At 37.4% G+C, this 19,213-nt stretch overlaps 1 protein-coding gene across 2 annotated transcripts in view; it reads left to right on the top strand.

The window, feature by feature from the left end:
- Nucleotides 1-19,213, top strand: part of LOC111142665 (SEC14 and spectrin domain containing 1) — a 95,543-nt gene that overhangs the window by 61,950 nt on the left and 14,380 nt on the right. For both annotated transcript variants that reach the window (XM_022495973.1, XM_022495977.1), the window contains exons 9-12: nucleotides 3,497-3,619; nucleotides 13,915-14,109; nucleotides 14,638-14,752; nucleotides 16,192-16,351. In XM_022495973.1, coding sequence (XP_022351681.1) covers nucleotides 3,497-3,619; nucleotides 13,915-14,109; nucleotides 14,638-14,752; nucleotides 16,192-16,351 — 593 coding nt within the window. The remainder of the gene's footprint in view (nucleotides 1-3,496; nucleotides 3,620-13,914; nucleotides 14,110-14,637; nucleotides 14,753-16,191; nucleotides 16,352-19,213) is intronic.

Genomic DNA, 19,213 nt, shown 5'->3' with positions numbered 1-19,213 from the left:
GTTACCAGAAGGGAGAAGGGAGGTGGGTGGGTAAAATAGTCGATGGGAATTAAGCGGCATATTTATCATGATGAGCAGTGAGTAATGTATAGAAGTGTTTAATCACTATATTGTTCACTTGTAACTAATATGACACTGCGTGTTAACCATACTGGAATTAAAATAAAAAGCTTAATACTGAGTGAATAGATAGAAGGAGCTATGCTTTTCTCTTCAAGAAAGTGGGAAAAGTAAAGAGACTAACAAATACTAGTATTTATCTACTGTGCTAAGTGTCTTACATATAATGACTGGTATACAGCACCTTTGTATGGTAGGTAGCGTTAACACCATTTTAAAGATGGACAGACCAGTCTTTCAACTGGTAGGAGCAGAACCAGAATTTAGAATTGGGACTCATGCCCAGTGCTTTCTCATGACTGTGAAAGAGTGATCCTTTCCACGGGCTAACAGAAACAGAATCCTAGCACTCTGCCCCTCCAAAGAGAGCTAATACAAAGTTTAAAGGGGAAGACTAGAGATGTTGAGGAGCCAACCTTTGTATTCCAAAGAACACTTGACAACAAGGGGTTGCAGATTAATTTAGGACTGTGAAAACAGCCAAGAAAATGAAAGCACTTAAGTCTATTCCAGTGAATCCAAAATAATACTTTGGCTTTTTTTGTTTTTAAGTTTTTGCACTGTATTATTAAAACCTTGTAAAGAGAAAGTAGAAGCTGAGAATATATTAATAGTTAAGAACGTAGAAGTTAAGTGGGGAACTAACTTGAAGGGATAATTTACTAAAGATCTTATACTTTCAGTAACCAAACATTTGCAGTGCATTCGGTATACTAACATTGAAAAGTAGACCTGCAGAGGTTTCTGTTTTTCAATTTGGCAGAAGGTGTTTTGTTTTTTTTTTTAAACAGTCTTTATACTTTATTCAGACTTCCTTAGTTTTTACTTAATGCTATTTTTCTTTTCCATGATTCCAAACAAGATACCATATTATATTCCATATTAGCTTTATTTATCTTACTCTATCCCTTTGGCAGAAGTTTTTTAAAAGGAGTAGGCAGTTTGTATACTTTGCAGAGGTTTCTCAGTTAAAACTTTCATTGCTTGGATGTTCATATAGAAAAAAGTGTGGGTTTGGTTTTTTTTTTTAAAGATTTTATTTATTTATTTGACAGATAGAGATCACAAGTAGGCAGAGAGGCAGGCGGGGGTGGGGGGGGGGAAGCAGGCTCCCCGCTGAGCAGAGAGCCTGATGTGGGGCTCGATCCCAGGACCCTGGGATCATGGCCTGAGCTGAAGGCAGAGGCTTTAACCCACTGAGCCACCCAGGCGTCCTGAAAAAGGTGTTTTAGAGAGCAATTTTTTTTGTATATACTAACATTATATTGTCATTAAATTCAGGATCTCTACTGAAAATCTTTCCTAGGGAAACAATACAGAATTAGAGAAAAAAAAATAACTACATATGAACTTCTGTCTCTCTATATATCCTAAGTTTATATTTAGGGTGTGTGTGGTTGTATTTGTATATATGTATATATATTGTAAAGTAGCTGTTGTAGATATACAAATATATATGTACATATATGAATATATATGTATATAGGTTGGTTGATTAGTTGGTTAGACAGATGAGAGGGAGGGAAGAAGGCAGCCAAGTTCTGCCTTCTTAAAAAAGAGGTTTGTAACTATTATAAATTATAACTGTAGCCACATAGAAAATCATTATAGTTTTAAGTGTAATGTTAAGTGAAAAACACAGGATAGAAATAACCGTACTCTAAGAATTGGCTGTAGTGCTTAAATCTGGAGTAATGTGAAAATGCAATGCATGTGAAAAAATAATGGAAAGAAATAGACATGATTTTTCCCTATGATGTGGTACTTTTATATAACTACTAAAAATTCCATGAACTATTAGATTTTTAAAGGAATATATTTTAACCTGATAATAATAAAAATGCAGCATGGGTCTGTTATAAAGTTCTGAGGTAAGCCTGTGTATCCACTGGGTTATAACATTATACTACGGACACACCCTCATTCGCTTCTTACCAGCTATCCTAAGTTTACATTTTAGGGCATAACCATACATTTGTTGTTGAATTCCTTATTTTAATTCAGTAACAAGTAAAATTTGATAATATTTTTTCTGTTAAAATTACTTCACTGTGTCCATGTAGTTTTGTAGTGTGTGTGTGTGAAGAGTTAGAAAAACTCTTTCTGCATGAGACTTTGATCTTTGCTTAACTGTCTAGCTCTGTTTCCTTGAAAACCTGTAAAACTTGGAATGTCAACTACTGCTTTTATAGTAAAAATTATTCTGGGTCTGGACTTGGAGAACTGTTAGTACTTGATGGAAGGCATAACTTGAACACCCTTGAATTCAGAACTTCTGTAGCGTGCATGAGCACTGTGGGCTCTGGAGTATTGATACCAGAGTCTTCCCCAAAATCTGTCCCATATGGATCTCATCACCTCATGCCTAAACTGACTTGGCAGAAGAAGAATGCCTCATGCTGCTTTCGCAAACTGTAGCTCCTCACCTCACATCCTGCTGAGTGGTGCCAGTGGGACCTCAGATGGTATGTGGGTCTGCAGGTTTTAGTTCATCCTAAGACCCCTAGAGGGTATTGCTGTAGTATAATTCTACAGTTAGTTTGTAATTTTCAAAGTGACAAAAGTAGCATTTTAACTTCATATTAGTTAATTACTTAGTTCATTTAGTTTTATCAGTACTTTGAGAAGAACATTTGACTACGAGTCTGGAGACAGGGATTTTAGTCCTAGGTTTTTAATAATGGATTATATTACCTTGGGCAGGTCAGTTAATCTCTGAAATTAAATTTTCTTAAGTGTTAGATAAGAAATTTGACCAGTGTCCTTTCTGGTGTCTCTTCCAATGCAAAATCCTATAGTTCTTTTATTTTCTTTCATCGTAAGTTAATTTTTAATCTTTTATGGAGAGCATTCCAGATTTCTTTTAGCCTGGCAGATGATCAGAGAGCTGAAAGCCTAAGGTGCTACAATGTGCATTCTTTCAAATTTTGCTTTTGGAAAAGTTGTCAGATTATAGCCACGTAATTAGAAAAGAAACATTTACTGCCTTTACAGTAGAATTTAAAGAATTTAAAAATACTTGAGGAACTGGGGTGTCTGGATGGCTCAGTCGGTTAAGCATCTGCCTTTGACTCAAGTAGGCAGAGATGCAGGTGGAGAGAGAGAGAGGGAAGCAGACTCCCTGCTGAGCAGAGAGCCTGATGTGCGACTCAATCCCAGAACCCTGAGATCATGACCTGAGTCAAAGGCAGCAGGCCTGCTTCTCTTTCTCCTTCTGCCTGCTGCTCCCCTACTTGTGCTTTCTTTCTGTCAAATAAATAAACGTAAAAATTAAAAATTAGAAAAAAATATTTGAGGAGCTTTGGGAGGAGAAAACATTGAATGTTTGAAAAGCTTTTGATTATTTTAAGATTTTGGTCTCAACTTTCATTTATAGGTTGTGAACTGGCTTGAAGGTCCTGGATCAGAACAACTACGAGCCCAGTGGGGGATTGGAGACTCCATCCGAGCCTCCCAGGCCCTACAGCAGAAGCATGAAGAGATTGAGAGCCAGCACAGTGTGAGTCCCTCTCCTCTGCAGGTTATCGGCTGTTGTTACTGGGCATAATTAGGAGCCTGTGTGGTGCTAAGGGATAAGTTGTTATAAACTTTGGTATAGGGCATAAAGTATAGTATGTTTAATATTTAGAGGCCATAAAGAACATTTTGACAATTTAGTATGTATTTATTGGAAGTTTGGTTTTGCTTTGCCTCCAGTATAGTTTATAAATTTCTATAGAAACAAATCCATATGAAATTTTTAAAAATTACCATGACAGAATAAAGAGTGATAGTGCAAAAATAGAACCTTCGTCTGCAGTCCTGAGACAGAAATTATAATCCTTAAATCCTCAGAGGGAGGCCTGGGATGTCCCTGCTTTATTAGGGAGAGTACAGTACAGTTAATGCCTGAGAATAATTGCAGAACTGGTGCATTAATCACAACTAACGGAGAGTGAGTGCAGAGGGTGCAGGATATCTTTCCATTCTTTGTGCATTTAGGGGCTCCCACTTGTAATTCTGAAGGAGATGATCAAACAAATCAGTTATAAAATTAGAAAATGATCTATAGGCAGATTATAGATAATCATTCAGGAGGGCTTAAAATTTAACAACTTGTGTATGGAGGAAGTTGATATACGTTAAGCTCTTGCTCTGTTAAAGTTAACTCTTCATTATTGAGAAAGTGATCATCTGCTTTGTGGTTCAATTAGTTCATCCTTTTTCTCCCCCCAGTCATATTATTTCTGATAGCAATTTAAATAGGTTGACTAGAAAAGTAGAAAAATAAACAGATTCATTTATTTCTATCTCCTTAGATTATCTGGCTTAAAAATATTGATCAGTTCACACACACACACACCATTCAACCTTGCATTTAATATGAAGAATAAAACATCTTTCCCATAAATAGGTAATAAAAGAAGTTAGCCTTCCCCTCCAAAACAAAAGCAAAAACAAATCCAAATGCTCAGAAGACACTCTGATTGGATTTATGTGTTAATTGGGAAAAAAAGTCATGTGTTCAGGGATGAATATAACATGCATCCCGATCACTAGGCTCTAAATGCACAATAATAGAGAACTAAAAAAAAAATTGTTCAATAACAATTTTAAGTTCTGGGCCCAGATGAAATTTATGGATTATGTGAACATCTAAGTTTTTCTTTTCCCTTTAACTTCCCCAATTGAAGTGGTAGTTAAAAGTTGAGTAGTATTAATAAATTCTATTTTAACTAAATGAGATTAAAGAAGAAATGTTGAACCTCTGTTTCTCAGGAATAAATTTGAATTGTTGACCATGTGTCTTTTACTGTTTACTAAAGATGTATTTTAACAATATTTGACATTATTTTACTCTTTAATATATACAATTCTGTTTAGTTACTTATATTGTTTTCTTTGTAATATTCCCCAAATCAGCTTTAATAATCTGTTGTATTGGCAGATAAAATATATACTGTACTCTGTAGGATTTGTAATCTAGCTGAGAGAATAATATGGAAGAGATATCACAAGATTTGGATTTGGAATCATCTAAAGATTATATATTGTCTGCAGTTTTCCTAATTAGTATTCTTAAGAGATTGATTGATGGATAGAGAGGGAAGGGGAAGGGGGAAGGGCAAAGGGAAAGGGAGAGAGAATCTTAAGTAGGCTCCATGCCGACTGCAGAGCCCCATGCCGTGCTTGATCTCACAACCCTAACCTGAGCCAAAAATTAAGAATCGGGTGTTAAACTGACTGAGCCACCCGATCACCCCAGTACTTATAAAAGATTGAAATGAAATCTTATGAAATCCTATAATTGAAAAAAATCTGTATATTTTATTCATTTCACAGGGTCCAACATAGTGCTTTTTCCTTTTATGCTAATAAAATATACTGAGTAGTTTGTATTTAACTTATAACTCCTGTTCCTGAGGTTATAATCTTTTAATGTTCTTGGTACTTTTTTTATTATTTTTTAAAATTTTATTTATTTATTTTTAAGATTTTATTTAAGGGATGCCTGGGTGGCTCATTCGGTTAAACGTCTGCTGTGAGCTCAGGTCATGATTCCAGGGTCATGGGATTGAGCCCCATGTCAGGCTCTCTGCTCAGTGGGGAGCCTACTTCTCCTTCTGCTTGCCCCTCTCTCTCTGTCTCTCTCTCTCTGTGTCAAATAAATTTTAAAAAAATCTTTAAAGATTGTATTTATTTATTTGAGAGAGAGTGCACACACATGCTCACAAGGTGAGTAGAGAGGAACAGAGGGAAAGGATCTCAAGCGGACTCCACACTCAGCCTGCCACAGGGCCGGATCTCACGATCCTATGGTCATGACCTGAGCCCAAACTGAGAGCTGGAGCTTAACCCAGGCGCCTCTCTTGGTACTTTCTAAATAACGTAATTCTTTTGATATTTTTGATACTGACCGTGACTTATTTGAACCCTGTGGATTGTTCTGGAGCATGTTACTATAGGGTAACTATATCCTATAGTTTGTACTCCCCCTTTCTTAAAAGATTGTATGTATTTAATTATTTATCAGAGAGAGACAGCATGAGCTTAGCATTAGTTCAGTGCATAAGAAGGGGAGTGGCAGTCAGAGGGAGAAGCAGGCTCCATGCTGAGCAAGGACAGTGATGCAGAACTCGATTCCAGGACCCTGGGATCATGACCTGAGCTGAAGGCCCACACTTAACCGACTGAGGATATCCAGGCATCCCACCGTTTTTGGTTCTTGAAAACAGTATTTGCTGTAAAACATTGTAGACTTCATCTAGAGGATTTGGTTATGAAAGTATCCCCAGAGTCCTTTATGTAAAGATACGTGACACTTGAGGGACCTAAAGACAGGATTTATCTATATTTTACTATTTTTTAAAGATGTCAAGAGGAATAATTATACTTTGAAGTTAGATTATGTACCTATTATAAAGAAGTTCACAAAAGGAATTGAAAAACACATTTTATGTTGCATACAGTATGGATGAAATTATAAATAGTATACATAGAGATTCTTATGTTTAGGTTTTTATTTTTGTATTTTTATTTATAAAGTTTAAAAATCAATTTATTTTACTTATTTTTTTAAAAGATTTTATTTATTTGAGAGAGATCTCTGTAAGAGAGAAATACAGCATGAGCTGGGGATGGGACAGAGGGAGAGGGAGAAGTAGACTCCCTGCTCGATGTGGAGCTCCATCCCCGTACCCCAAAATCATGCCTGCAGCCAAAGGCTGACGCTTAACCAACTGGGCCACCCAGTGCCCCTAAAAATTAATTTAAATGAAAAAATTGCTTATGGATAGCTCTGTGTGTTCAGGTTTACTTATAATGTGAATAAAATTTCAGAACTTTTGAATTGGAGAGGATCTTACAGATTCTTCTAATGTCATCACCTTATTTTTATATGAATAAACTGGGAGAGAACATTTTTTGATCACTGGGTAGCTAGACTCGGTTGAAACACCAGTCTCTTCATACTCATGAAGTTCTTTTTCCTCTCTCTGTTTCTCTGTATTTCTCTTTCTCCCTTTCTATATTTTTCTGTCTCTGTCAGTCTGTCTCACTTGCTTACTGGCTAGCTCACAATGAAAGCTAATCATGGACGTGCTTAAGATAATAGCATTTTTTTTTCATTCCTATACTCTTAGTATTTGAGGACATATGCACATATATTGTTGTTTGCATTCATGGACCTGGTGCTCAGAGAAAAGAAACACTGATGGTTTATGGATTTCATTTCTTTAAATGATGTATGTCAGTTTCAAAATTGGGAGGTGGGGACAAATTGAGTGGGAGTGTAGAAGAAACAGAATTGGTCAGGAGTTGATAGTTATTGAAGATGGATGGCACATGGGGTTCATTATACTGTTCTTTCCACTTTTGAATAGTTTGAAATTTTTCATTCTACAAGGTTTACAAATGAGAATTGCACTGTTTTAACCAATAGGTGGCACTACATTGTCACCTTGAGAATAGGTTGATTCAGGATGAGTATATTAGCTTATGATGTTCCAATATTTTATTAAAAGCTTTTCTATTTGTAATAGGAACACTTTAAAGCATATGTTGGAGTTGTTCAGGTCTTAATGAAATTATGACAAATTTCTGGTATATTGATTGGTTAATAGGGATAGAAATTACCATACCATTTTGTGTTAAATCACTCTGTTGAGTATTAAATTTTAGATTCTGATAAAAGCATAATCTTAAAGCTAAAAATAAATTTATTAGAATATTTAGTTTTAATATACATAAAATGAAAATATTACAAATATGTAGTTCTTTGTCAAGGAGTGTCAAAAGGAAGTTTGCTTTTTTAATATGAAGTAGATAAGCACAACGAAAAATAACAAGATATAAGAAAAATGATAATAGTAACTTAAAATACATTTTAACGTGTTTTAGTTCAGTAATCAGATTTTATCTTTTGGGCTGAGGTAGGTGGTTGTTAGGGAAAACACATCTCTGAAGCTTTTCAGAAAATGAAAATATTACAAATATGTAGTTCTTTGTCGAGTGTCAAAAGGAAGTTTGCTTTTTTAATATGAAGTAGGTAAGCACAACAAAAAATAATAAGATATAAGAAAAATGATAATAGTAACTTAAAATACATTTTAACGTGTTTTAGTTCAGTAATCAGATTTTATCTTTTGGTCTAAGGTAGGTGGTTGTTAGGGAAAACACATCTCTGAAGCTTTAGGATTCCGTTCGTATCTCCCATCTCACAGTGCTGACTTTTGGTCTTCAAAGAGAACATTGTTGTGTCATGCCTAATAGTAAGCAGCAAAACAGATGTGCATGAAGGGTCAACACCCATCTCTCATGAACATACTGACCTTAATCAAGTGAGCTGGCAGTGTTTCTTTCCTTCTAGATTAGAATTCCTGTGTCTTGGTTTAAGCATAAATACCCATTATTTCAGCAGCTATGCATCTCACCAGTTCCTGCACAATTCCAGTGTCAATCCTGATGACTACCTCTGTCCTACTTATGTGAACATTCAAGCTCCTTTCTTACCTACCGTCTAAATACAAACTGCATGTCTTGGAATTTTTTTTCCTATGCAGTTAAATGTTCATAAAAGGTAGGCCAGAGGATGGCCAAAACTGAACTGAATGCAGCCTGTTCAGCTAAGGTTCTATAAATTTTATATTCTCCTATTTCCTAGGAAAAAACATTTTGATTAATTTGAAGAGAGAGAGTGTGTGTGTGCCTGTGCATTCCAGATTTTATTCCCTTACATCCCAGAGAGACTGATTATTTCTTTAGGGAAACCTCAGTTCCTAATGTGAGTTTCTTTAATTTCAAGTGTTAATTTCAAGAAAAATACTAGTTCTTAAATTGTTTACCTCCTTGTTCTAGTTATTAGGGCCTTTATTTTATAGGTTCAGACTAGGAAAAAAATCAACCCCAGGATGGTTGTTCTTAAACCTTAGTGGTCCTAGGAGTCACCTGAAGTGACTGTTAAACTGCCTGTCACAGAGCCATATGTCCACAGACTCTGACTTAGTAGGTCAGGGGTGGAGCTTTGGTATTTTTAGTAAGCACCCTGGTATTATGATATAGATAGTTCTCACTGTAAGACATGGTGACCCAGGATGCTAATCCTTTAGCTTACTATTTTTCTTTGAATCATGACCCTTACTTCTTCAGAGAATTGGATTAATTATTCGTTTAGAATATTAATTAAATTTACAAGTACTATAGAGAATACTGTGAAATCCCTTTTTATTTTAGAACACTACTGTGATATTTTTCTCAAGTTGTATTTTCTGCTTTAAATCCACCTCCGTTAACCTTTATAATCACTCTATGGTTCCAAAAGTATTTTACACATAGTATTATGTAATTAATTTATACAATAACCAATATGGTAGGTAAGACAGATGATATCATCACTGTTGTACAGAACAGGGTTTCTCAGTCTTGGCCCTATGACACTTTGGGCAGAGATGGATCTTTGTTGTAGTGGCTATCCTGTGCATTATCGGGTCATTTAGCCGCATCACTGGCCTCTACCCACTGGATGCATCAGCATTGCGCTCTCTCCATTGTGACAGCCAAAAATGTCTCTGGATATTGCAAAATAATCCCTGTGAAGCAAAATAGCCCCCAGTTGAAAATCACTGCTCGAAAGGAAAAACAAACAGACAAACAAACAAAAAACCAGGTTCTGAGAGATAAATGAGTTAATGAAGATGACACCCTTTATAAGGAAAAAAGACCTTGAGTTTGTCTTTCAGATCCATTGTTCTTTTCTCTACATCTGACTACATTGTCTATATAATAATATTCAGAAATTTCATAGTAGTTCAAGCAATAAAACAACATGAAAAAATAGAGAAACCCAAGTTTTAGGTACAGGGCACAAGAGTAGACCACATTTAGAGCAGTACCTATTACCTACTTAATTTAATGTCAGCTAATCTATAGTATCTGATATGAAGTGTTTTATATGTTCATTCGCTACATGTTAACTGAACACATAGTAAATGTCACATGTTCTAGACTCTTGGCTTTATAGCACTGTCTTATAATATGGAATTTAAATTCATATTGGAAAAAAGGGAATGGAGAGAAGGTAAGGCAAGGCTTTTAGGAAAGGCCTCTCTGAGATCACATTTAATCAGAAACCTTGAAATGATGTGAAGGAGTAATTCAAGCAAAAGGCAGTTCAGATTGAAGACACAGAAGTAAAAATACTGTAGGTAGGGGGGCGCCTGGGTGGCTCAGTGGGTTAAAGCCTCTGCCTTCGGCTCGGGTCAGGATCCCGGGGTCCTGGGATCGAGCCCCGCATCGGGCTCTCTGCTCGGCAGGGAGCCTGCTTCCTCCTCTCTCTCTGCCTGCCTCTCTGCCTACTTGTGATCTTTGTCTGTCAAATAAATAAATAAAAATCTTTAAAAAAAAATACTGTAGGTAGGTGCTTACTTATATTGTAATGGAACAACAAGTTATGTTGGTGTTGCAGTGCAGTGAGCAAGGTAAGGAGTCATACAAAACAATGTTTCTAAGGGAGTCTGGAGCCAAATCATGTCAATTTCGCCCACAAAAGGGAACTTGACATTTATTTTATTTCTTTTTAAGGATTTTATTTATTTATTTGGGGGGGCAGGGAGAGAACAAGCAGGGAGAGCAGCAGGCAGAGGGAGAGGGAGAAGCAAACTCCCCACTGAGCAGAGAGCCAGACATGGAGCTTGATCCCACGACCCTAGTATCATGACCTGAGCTGAGGCAGATGCTTAAACGACTAAGCCACCCATGCACCCTTTGTGATTTATTTTATTTTTTAAGATTTTATTTATTTGACAGAGATCACAAGTAGGCAGAGAGGCAGGCAGAGAGAGAGAGGAAGGGAAGCAGGCTCCCTGCTGAGCAGAGAGCCTGATGCAGGCCTCGATCCCAGGACCCATTGAGTCACCCAGGCGCCCCTTGACATTCATTTTAAATGTTACATGAAATCATTGGAGGGATTTTTTTTTTTTTAAAGATTTTATTTATTTATTTAACAGACAGAGATCACAAGTAGACAGAGAAGCAGGCAGAGAGAGAGGAGGAAGCAGGCTCCCTCCTGAGCAGAGAGCCCGATGCGGGGCTCGATCCCAGGACCCTGGGATCATGACCTGAGCCGAAGGCAGAGGCTTTAACCCACTGAGCCACCCAGGCGCATTGGAGGGATTTTTGAGCCGAGAACTGATACATGTTTTTTTTTTTTTTTTTTTTTTATTAACATATAATGTATTATTAGCCCCAGGGGTACAGGTCTGTGTGATACATGTTTTTAAAAAGATCTCTGGGAGGGGCACCTGGTGGCTCAGTGGGTTAAAGCCTCTGCCTTCAGCTCAAGTCATGATCCCAGGGTCCTGGGATCGAGCCCCGAGCAGGCTCTCTGCTCAGCAGGGAGCCCGCTTCCCTTCCTCTCTTTCTGCCTGCCTCTCTGCCTCTATCAAATAAATAAATAAAAATCTTTAAAGAAAAAAAAAAAGATCTCTGGGGACACCTGGGTGGCTCAGTAGGTTAAAGCCTCTACTTTCGGCTCAGGTCATGATCCCAGGATCTTGGGATCAAGCCCTGCATCGGGCTTTCTGCTCAACAGGGAGCTTGCTCCCCCCCCCCCCCACCCCGCCCTCTGCCTACCTCTCTGCCTACTTGTGATCTCTGTCTGTCAGATAAATAAATAAAATATTTAAAAATAAATAAATAAATAAATAAAAAGATCTCTGGCTAACATGTGGAAAATAAGGACTAGGAACAAACAACAAAACAGGAAGACTGGAGACTAATAGACTGGAGACTAATAGCATGGAGGCAGTAGATGTAGTAAGCAGTTGTCACATTGCTGAGGTTGAGCCAGCAAGTCTTGCTCTTGGAAGAATCAGGTGTTTGGCCTTAGCCACTCTTAAGTTGGGGAAGACTGTGAGAGAAGCAGGTGGGATTCTACAGAATTAGTAGCTTTAGGGGCAGGTTAAATTTTAGATGTCTAATACTCATCCAAATGGAGATAGTTGGTGGACACTTGAGGATCACTGTCGGGTTCAGGGAAGGGGACAAGGTGAGGATATTAATGTGGGAATTATCAGCATATAGATGTTATTTAAAGGCATGGGACCAGACGAACTCATCCAAGCCCAAAGAGTACTAATTTAGAAGAAAAGAGCCTTTGGAAAACTGAACCCCAGGTCACTCCTAAATTTAGAGGACAAGAAGCAGAAGGAGGGCAGCAGAACTGTTGTGTCTGAGGAAAGAATAGAAAAAGGCATTTCAAGAAGGAAGTGGTTGCCTATGTTAAATGCAACTGAGAGACCCAAATTAGATAAGGACTGGGAATTTGCTAAGAGCAGGAAGGACAAAATCCTGATGAGAATGGGTTAAAAAGGGAATGGGAAATAGGAGATAGAATGAGTATAGAGTATTCCTTTAAGGGACAGCCTTGGTCTTGAGTGCAATTCTGTTTTTAAATATAAGATACTGCACCTTATTTGCATGCTGGTAGAAATAATCCAGTTAAGAAGAATGAATTGATGATGGGAGAGAAAAGATAAGTGCAAGGGCAGAGCCTTGTGTAGGCAATAGAGGACAGAGAGTGCAAGTTAAGTGGCTACTTTAGAACCAGGGACGGTTCATCTGCTATTTTAGTGGGGAGGGCGAAGCATAGGGCTGCAGAAATGAGGGAGAGTCATAGGTTTGTCAGAGAGAAAATGAAGTTAGAGTTTTGGCTGGGAACGAAGAGGGGAAAAGGGAGTTGGAGATTTAAGGAGTGAAAAAAACAAATAATCATGAGAGTGGGAAAATGCATTGACTAGAGAAATGTAATAGGATTGCTGAAGGTCTATTTGAGGTTATTTATATACTTTATATATTTTTATATGGAGAGAGTCTATATATTTATATACACTATAACTTTAAAAAGACACCTGTTCACATCATTGTTATTATCCAGCCATATTGCTGCTCTGGTGTAGGTATACAGTAGGCAGACATACCAGGTCTGAGGTCTTGACAGGTGGATTGGAAGGAAGGAAGAGAGCAGGGCATGAGTATGGGTTATGCTCTGGGAGGTGATTATAGCCTCTGACCAAAGACAGAAGTGAGGATGTGAGACTCTTTCGTGCTGGGCCATGAAACAATTAGGTCAGTGGATTGGGCAGTCTCATGGAGCTGTAGGAGTGAGTGTCCTAAAGAGTGTTACCAAGAGAGTCAGTAGCTGGTGGTTAGAGAATGAGATTCTTGAAGCTTTGGGAGCTGTATGGTAATATATGATTACGACAAGAATTTACATGTATTGGAGTAGGTAGCTGATTTGGGGTAGGGACAGGATGGTTGCAAGTGAGGGAGGGAATCAGGAGACAGAGTTAAGAGTGCTTCATGGATGTGTACATGGTGGGAGTCCGTGGAAACGCTGACCCAGAGTGGAGGGCCGTGACCATTGCCAAACTCCCTGGAAGAAGGTGCTTAATGGGAAAGGTTTGGAAGGATGTTATCCAACAGCATGCACTTTAAAGGAGATGTAGGTTTTAAGAGAAAGAGAGAAGAAATGGTCTGGTAATAATTTTCTCTGAGGATGGACAGGTTTCAGGTAGAACAACAAAGGAACCATTTAGATACAAGAGTGAAGATACAGGATAGATACTGACGTTGGTAAGAGTGAGTTCTGGGAGTCATGTGAAAGGATTTGGGGGTTGGGGACTTCTCATCCTCACTTTAAGTAATTCTGCCTTACAGAATTATCATATATGTTACTTAGTTTATCTGGAAGAATTGTAAAATGTGGTGCAGTTCTTCAGGAACCAATTTGATCCTTAATTTACAACATGTGTGTTACAGGAATGGTTTGCAGTGTATGTGGAACTTAATCAGCAAATTGCAGCACTCTTAAATGCTGGGGACGAGGAAGATCTTGTGGAACTGAAGTCACTGCAGCAACAACTTAGTGATGTTTGCTATCGACAGGCCAGTCAACTGGAATTTAGGCAGAATCTCTTACAAGCAGCTCTTGAATTTCATGGTGTTGCCCAAGATGTAAGTGTCTACTCTGATTGCTTTTCTTTTCTTCAAATGATCTGAACACTTATCTGCACATAAATTTTGCAGGTTTGCATGTCTCCTAATTATTTTTCTGGAAAAATAAAATAATTTAGTCGTGGGGAGATGATAAAAGTCTTTGATTTTTTTAAAAATTTTCTTTTCATTTTTAAGTCATTTTGCATGCAACTAAACATTTTTTGTCTAAATAGTGTTTGAACTTAGATATATTTCATTTTGATCATTTCTCTGTTTATGCTTTATAACATAGATTGCAATGGACGTTTGAGTACTTTCCTACATTCTGCTTACCTGGATATAAATCTTTGTCTTCTTGGTGCATGCCTCTGTGTGTTCTGTCTTTTCAGATAACATGTATTCTAATTATTGGTCCTTGTCTTTTAACAGCATAGACTTTTTCAAGTGTAATTGTGATAACCTCATTAGATATAAACCTCATTAATCATTAAACACTTTAGATGCTGATCACATCAGGGTTATCTCTTTGGTGTCCCTCTGCTTTAGTTGTCTCAGCAGTTGGATGGCTTATTAGGGATGTTGTGCGTAGATGTAGCACCAGCTGATGGAGCATCGATTCAGCAGACTTTAAAACTGCTTGAAGAGAAGCTGAAAAGTGTTGGTAAGCAGATTTTAAAAATGCTGAAACATAAGGTTCTTTTTTAAGAAATATCATTACTATGGTTAGAGAAGTCAACTCACACTGAGCTAATTATAATTATTTATAGAAAACACAGGAAAAAATAGTATAAAATAGGTTTTATTCTCTTGAAGGGTGTAATACATGCTAAAATTCCTATTTTTCATTGATGGTCTGTCACCCTTCCTTCATTGGGCCTTTAGCCTTTCTTCTTTACCCAGCTATATCTATAGGTGCTATGTCTTGCATATACTACGAACAGTTATTTGTAGTGCATGCATAAGCTGTAATTAGCTGTGAAGTGTTCTGTGGTAAATCCTGTATGCCCCAAAACTGTGTTTTATGCAATGATTTTGGTTGTTGCTATATCCTAACCTTGTGAATAAATAGTTGGTTTGGTTCTGTGCATTTGTTTCTCCAAATTGGGAATATTGCCAAGGTTACCTACTCTCCCAAGGGGAGGATGATCCCATTTCACTTGACACTTTACATTTTACTACAGTAGGAAGGAAGTACAGTGAATTTCCCTAGGTCATGACTGGAGAGGAGATAGTGGATGTACAAAAGGGAAGAAAGGGTTGTTCTGGGTGGGATAGGAGGGCAAAGGGGAATGAATGGAGGTGAGGAAGCAGAAACCTAAGACAGACTTAGTAGAAAATGGTGACACATGATTGAACCAAATTAATTAATTATTGAAAAGGATTTGAGGGAATGCGTTTGAAAAATCATGTTTGTATGGGCATTTGTTTGCAGCCTTTGTTATTTTAACACATGATAGGCATAATACATATTTTGTATTTAATTTGCCAAATGCAATTTATTTCAAAGGATCAGAAGCTTTCTAGAACCATACTTCTCCTTTAAAAAAGAAAGGAATTCCTGTGTGCTTGTTGGTTTGGAGTACTGTAAATCTATCCTAAATGTTCCCTCTCATTAGGTGTAAGCTGGAAGATGCCTGAACTCAAAATATTCAGCATCATTTTTCAGTGATATTGCATTGCTTGAATGCTTTGAAGTCTTGTAACTCTTAAACATTATCTTGAACAAAATGTTTGGCGTGTTCTCTTAAAAATTGGACTACATAGAAGCACAAAGGAAACAAATTGAAAAATATTACTAATCAAAATAGAACTCACATTTTCTTCCTGCTTTCAGTTTTCAAAAATAAGTATCATCAATGGAAATTCACCTTTTGGAAATTATCTTTAGGCAGAATTTGGCATGAGAGGGAGCTCAATTTGAACCACGTTTAAATGGGTTTGTTCCTTGAAGTGTTCAGAGAACCCCCTCCCAAGGTAGTTTAACATACAAAGCTATCAGTGCGTAGAATCCCGAGTACAGTATCTGCTGAGGGGATTTCCTTGAGGGAGGGAAAGCACCTCCTTTGTTTAAGAGATTAAATCTAGGAACTTTTGTTTTAGATGTAGGATTACAAGGTTTGCGTGAAAAAGGTCAAGGACTTCTGGATCAGATCTCCAATCAGGCATCCTGGGCCTATGGAAAGGATGTAACCATTGAAAATAAAGAAAATGTGGACCACATACAAGGAGTGATGGAAGATATGCAGCTTAGGAAACAAAGGCAAAGTTTGACTGTTAATGTTAATTTTTGCTAAAATGAGAAGTGATATAATTTATGTTTTCCATACAAAATAGAAGTTCTAACCTGTTAATATAGAAGGCATGTAGTAAGTTTTGGTGAATGTAATTGTTGTATATAATTGTACTAACAAATTGTGACAATTTGTTCAACTAATGGTACTTTTCCCCTTTTTAATTCAGTGGTAAAATTTTAGTTACACCCAAGTACTTTGCATTCCATATCTCTACTATAGCCTATGACCCTTTCATCTTTTAAGAAGACCCTTTTTGGAGAATTTTGATTTTCTGTTTTTATTTGGTTTAGAGTTGCTATTAAATATGTCATCTACTTTCATCAGTTTCTTCATTTACAGTTCTCACAAATTGTCACACTAGCATTGTACTCATATGTGCTCTGAAAGGATTAGATAGTGGACTCTGGGCAAGAGGCTATTTAGTTTTATTTCATATAGAGGCAGGAATTTAAAGGATTCTTTGAATATTCAATTTGCAGTAGCACCTGAGAGAACATTACAAAGTAAAGGATTAAATTAATATATGAAAATATATACGGTGTAGCATGGTTTATGAAATTTTTGGACACTTAAAAATTTTAGGATATCAACAAAACCTCACAGAAACTATTTCTACATTACAGAGAAAATACTCATTAGTGAGGAATTCCTTCTAGCCTCACATGCAAACTTACCCATTTCATTATTTTATTCTAATCACAAAGGATGCTGTAGCTCTGTATTTAATAAGTCATGTACCCTCATGTCTTTCCTGTCTACTCTCATTCTCTACTCTGATCTCTGCCTCTCATTTAAATGCTTAAATATCTCATTAAAAAAAAAATCACACACATGCATATACTTTCCTCCTCAACTCTTTCTTTGTCTCTTCTAGCCCTAGAATTCTCCTTCCTAATAGCTAAGTCATTTGAAGGTCTAATCTACACTCATACTATTTCCTAACTGCCTCCCATTAACTTTTCAACCCTCCTCAGTCTGACTTCTACCCTCACTATTTCACTGAACTTGCTCTTACTGATATCACCAGTGACTTTGTAATTATCATGTAATAAATTCTTGATCTTGCTAAAAATCCAGGGAGTATTTTTGGTCTTCACATTGCTTGATCACGCTGAATAGCATTGGACACAGCTGACTTTTTTCTTCTTGAAACTTTCTGACAGCCTTGTCGTCTTCTGAAAACACCCTCATGATCCCAACAGTCTGTTTCTTCTTAGTCTTCTTCACTGGTTTCTTGTCCTATAGCTAATTTCTCTGCTTTCAGGGTTTGAGGCCCAGTTGTCTTATTCTATGTGTTCTCCCTGGATGGTTTCACTACTTGAATGACTTTCTCTTATTTGATTGTGATTGAGTATTTATGGTTCTGACCCAGACTCCTGTTCTATGCTTTGGACCCATAACTATACTTGGCCTACTTAGTATCTCTAGGTGGGTGCTGCACACATTCCTCAAACCTAGTATGTCCAGGTACTTGATCTTCTCTTTTATTCATTTATTTCACAGACAGAGATCACAAGTAGGCAGAGAGGCAGGCAGAGAGAGAGAGAGGGAGAAGCAGGCTCCCCGCTAAGCAGAGAGCCTGATACGGGGCTTAATCCCAGGACCCTGGGATCACGACCTGAGCCGAAGGCAGAGGCTTTAACCCACTGAGCCACCCAGGGGCCCCTTGATCTTTTTTTTTTTTTTTTTTTTTAAAAGAACAGGCAGGGGGCAGAGAGAAAGGGAGAGAGAATCTTTTTTTTTTTTTTTTTTTTTTTAATTTGATAGACAGAGATTACAAGTAGTCAGAGAGGCAGGCAGGAGGGAGAGGAGGAAGCAGGTTCCCCGCTAAGCAGAGAGCCCGATACGGGGCTCGATCCCAGGACCCTGGGATCATGACCTGAGCCGAAGGCAGAGGCTCTAACCCACTGAGCCACTCAGGCGCCCCCCCTTGATCTTTTTTAATATCTTATCTAGGTTAAAGTTAGTATCAGGTACCAAATTTGGGATTTATCCTAAAATCCATACTCTTCCTCACCCCGTATAGCCCGATCAAATATTTTAAGTTCTGCTATCTCTGAGTCCTGAAATTGTCTATTTAAAATCTTCTCTTTTATCTGCCTCTGGCCTTGATCCTCTCTAGTCTGTTGTACATGAGAATAATCATTGTAAAGTGCATATCTAATCATAAGACCCCACTCCGTGATTTCCTGTTTTCTCAGATGAAGTTCAGTCTCCTTGAAATAGTGTAGGAGATTCTTCATAATTCAATCCTATATAATCTTATCTCCTGCAACTTTTACAGACACAGTTGTTCACTTTCTTGAATGCATCGTGCTGTTTCATGAATCTATGACTTAGACTACTTCTTTCTTCATTTTCTACTTGCTGGATTCTTAAAGACTTGGGGATACTTATTTTTGGAAGGCTTTTTAGATTTGTAGGACATATTAGTTACTTGTTCCTCTCTGCTCCCATAGAACTCTTTACATAGCTCCATAGTAGCCCTCACCACATTGTTTGTTTAGAACTCTGCTGCCCAAAGTGAGACCAACATAATAGTTGAGACCATGAAGCACATTATCTGACACCTGACAGTATGCATTAAATATATTTATGATATCATCTTCATCATTAAAATCTTACATTGTTTATCTTCAGATTTTAAAAATACTTCTAATCATCACTTCCTTTTAGTTCCTTGTAGGATAACTGTAACCAGATTCATTTTAGTACTATGTTATAGGCTTTTATAAAGGGCGTTCTTTATAAAAAATAGCCTTGTGACAATGGTTTCTGTATTATTATTCACCTTCTTTAAGAACACTGACTGTCATGGAGCTCAGTGC

The sequence above is a fragment of the Enhydra lutris genome, unplaced genomic scaffold (genome assembly GCF_002288905.1).
Source record: "Enhydra lutris kenyoni isolate GAN:26980312 unplaced genomic scaffold, ASM228890v2 scaffoldscaffold1, whole genome shotgun sequence".
Lineage (NCBI taxonomy): Eukaryota > Metazoa > Chordata > Mammalia > Carnivora > Mustelidae > Enhydra > Enhydra lutris.
The sequence above is the reverse complement of the archived record's forward strand: the minus strand, read 5'-3'. Positions and strand labels throughout refer to the sequence as shown.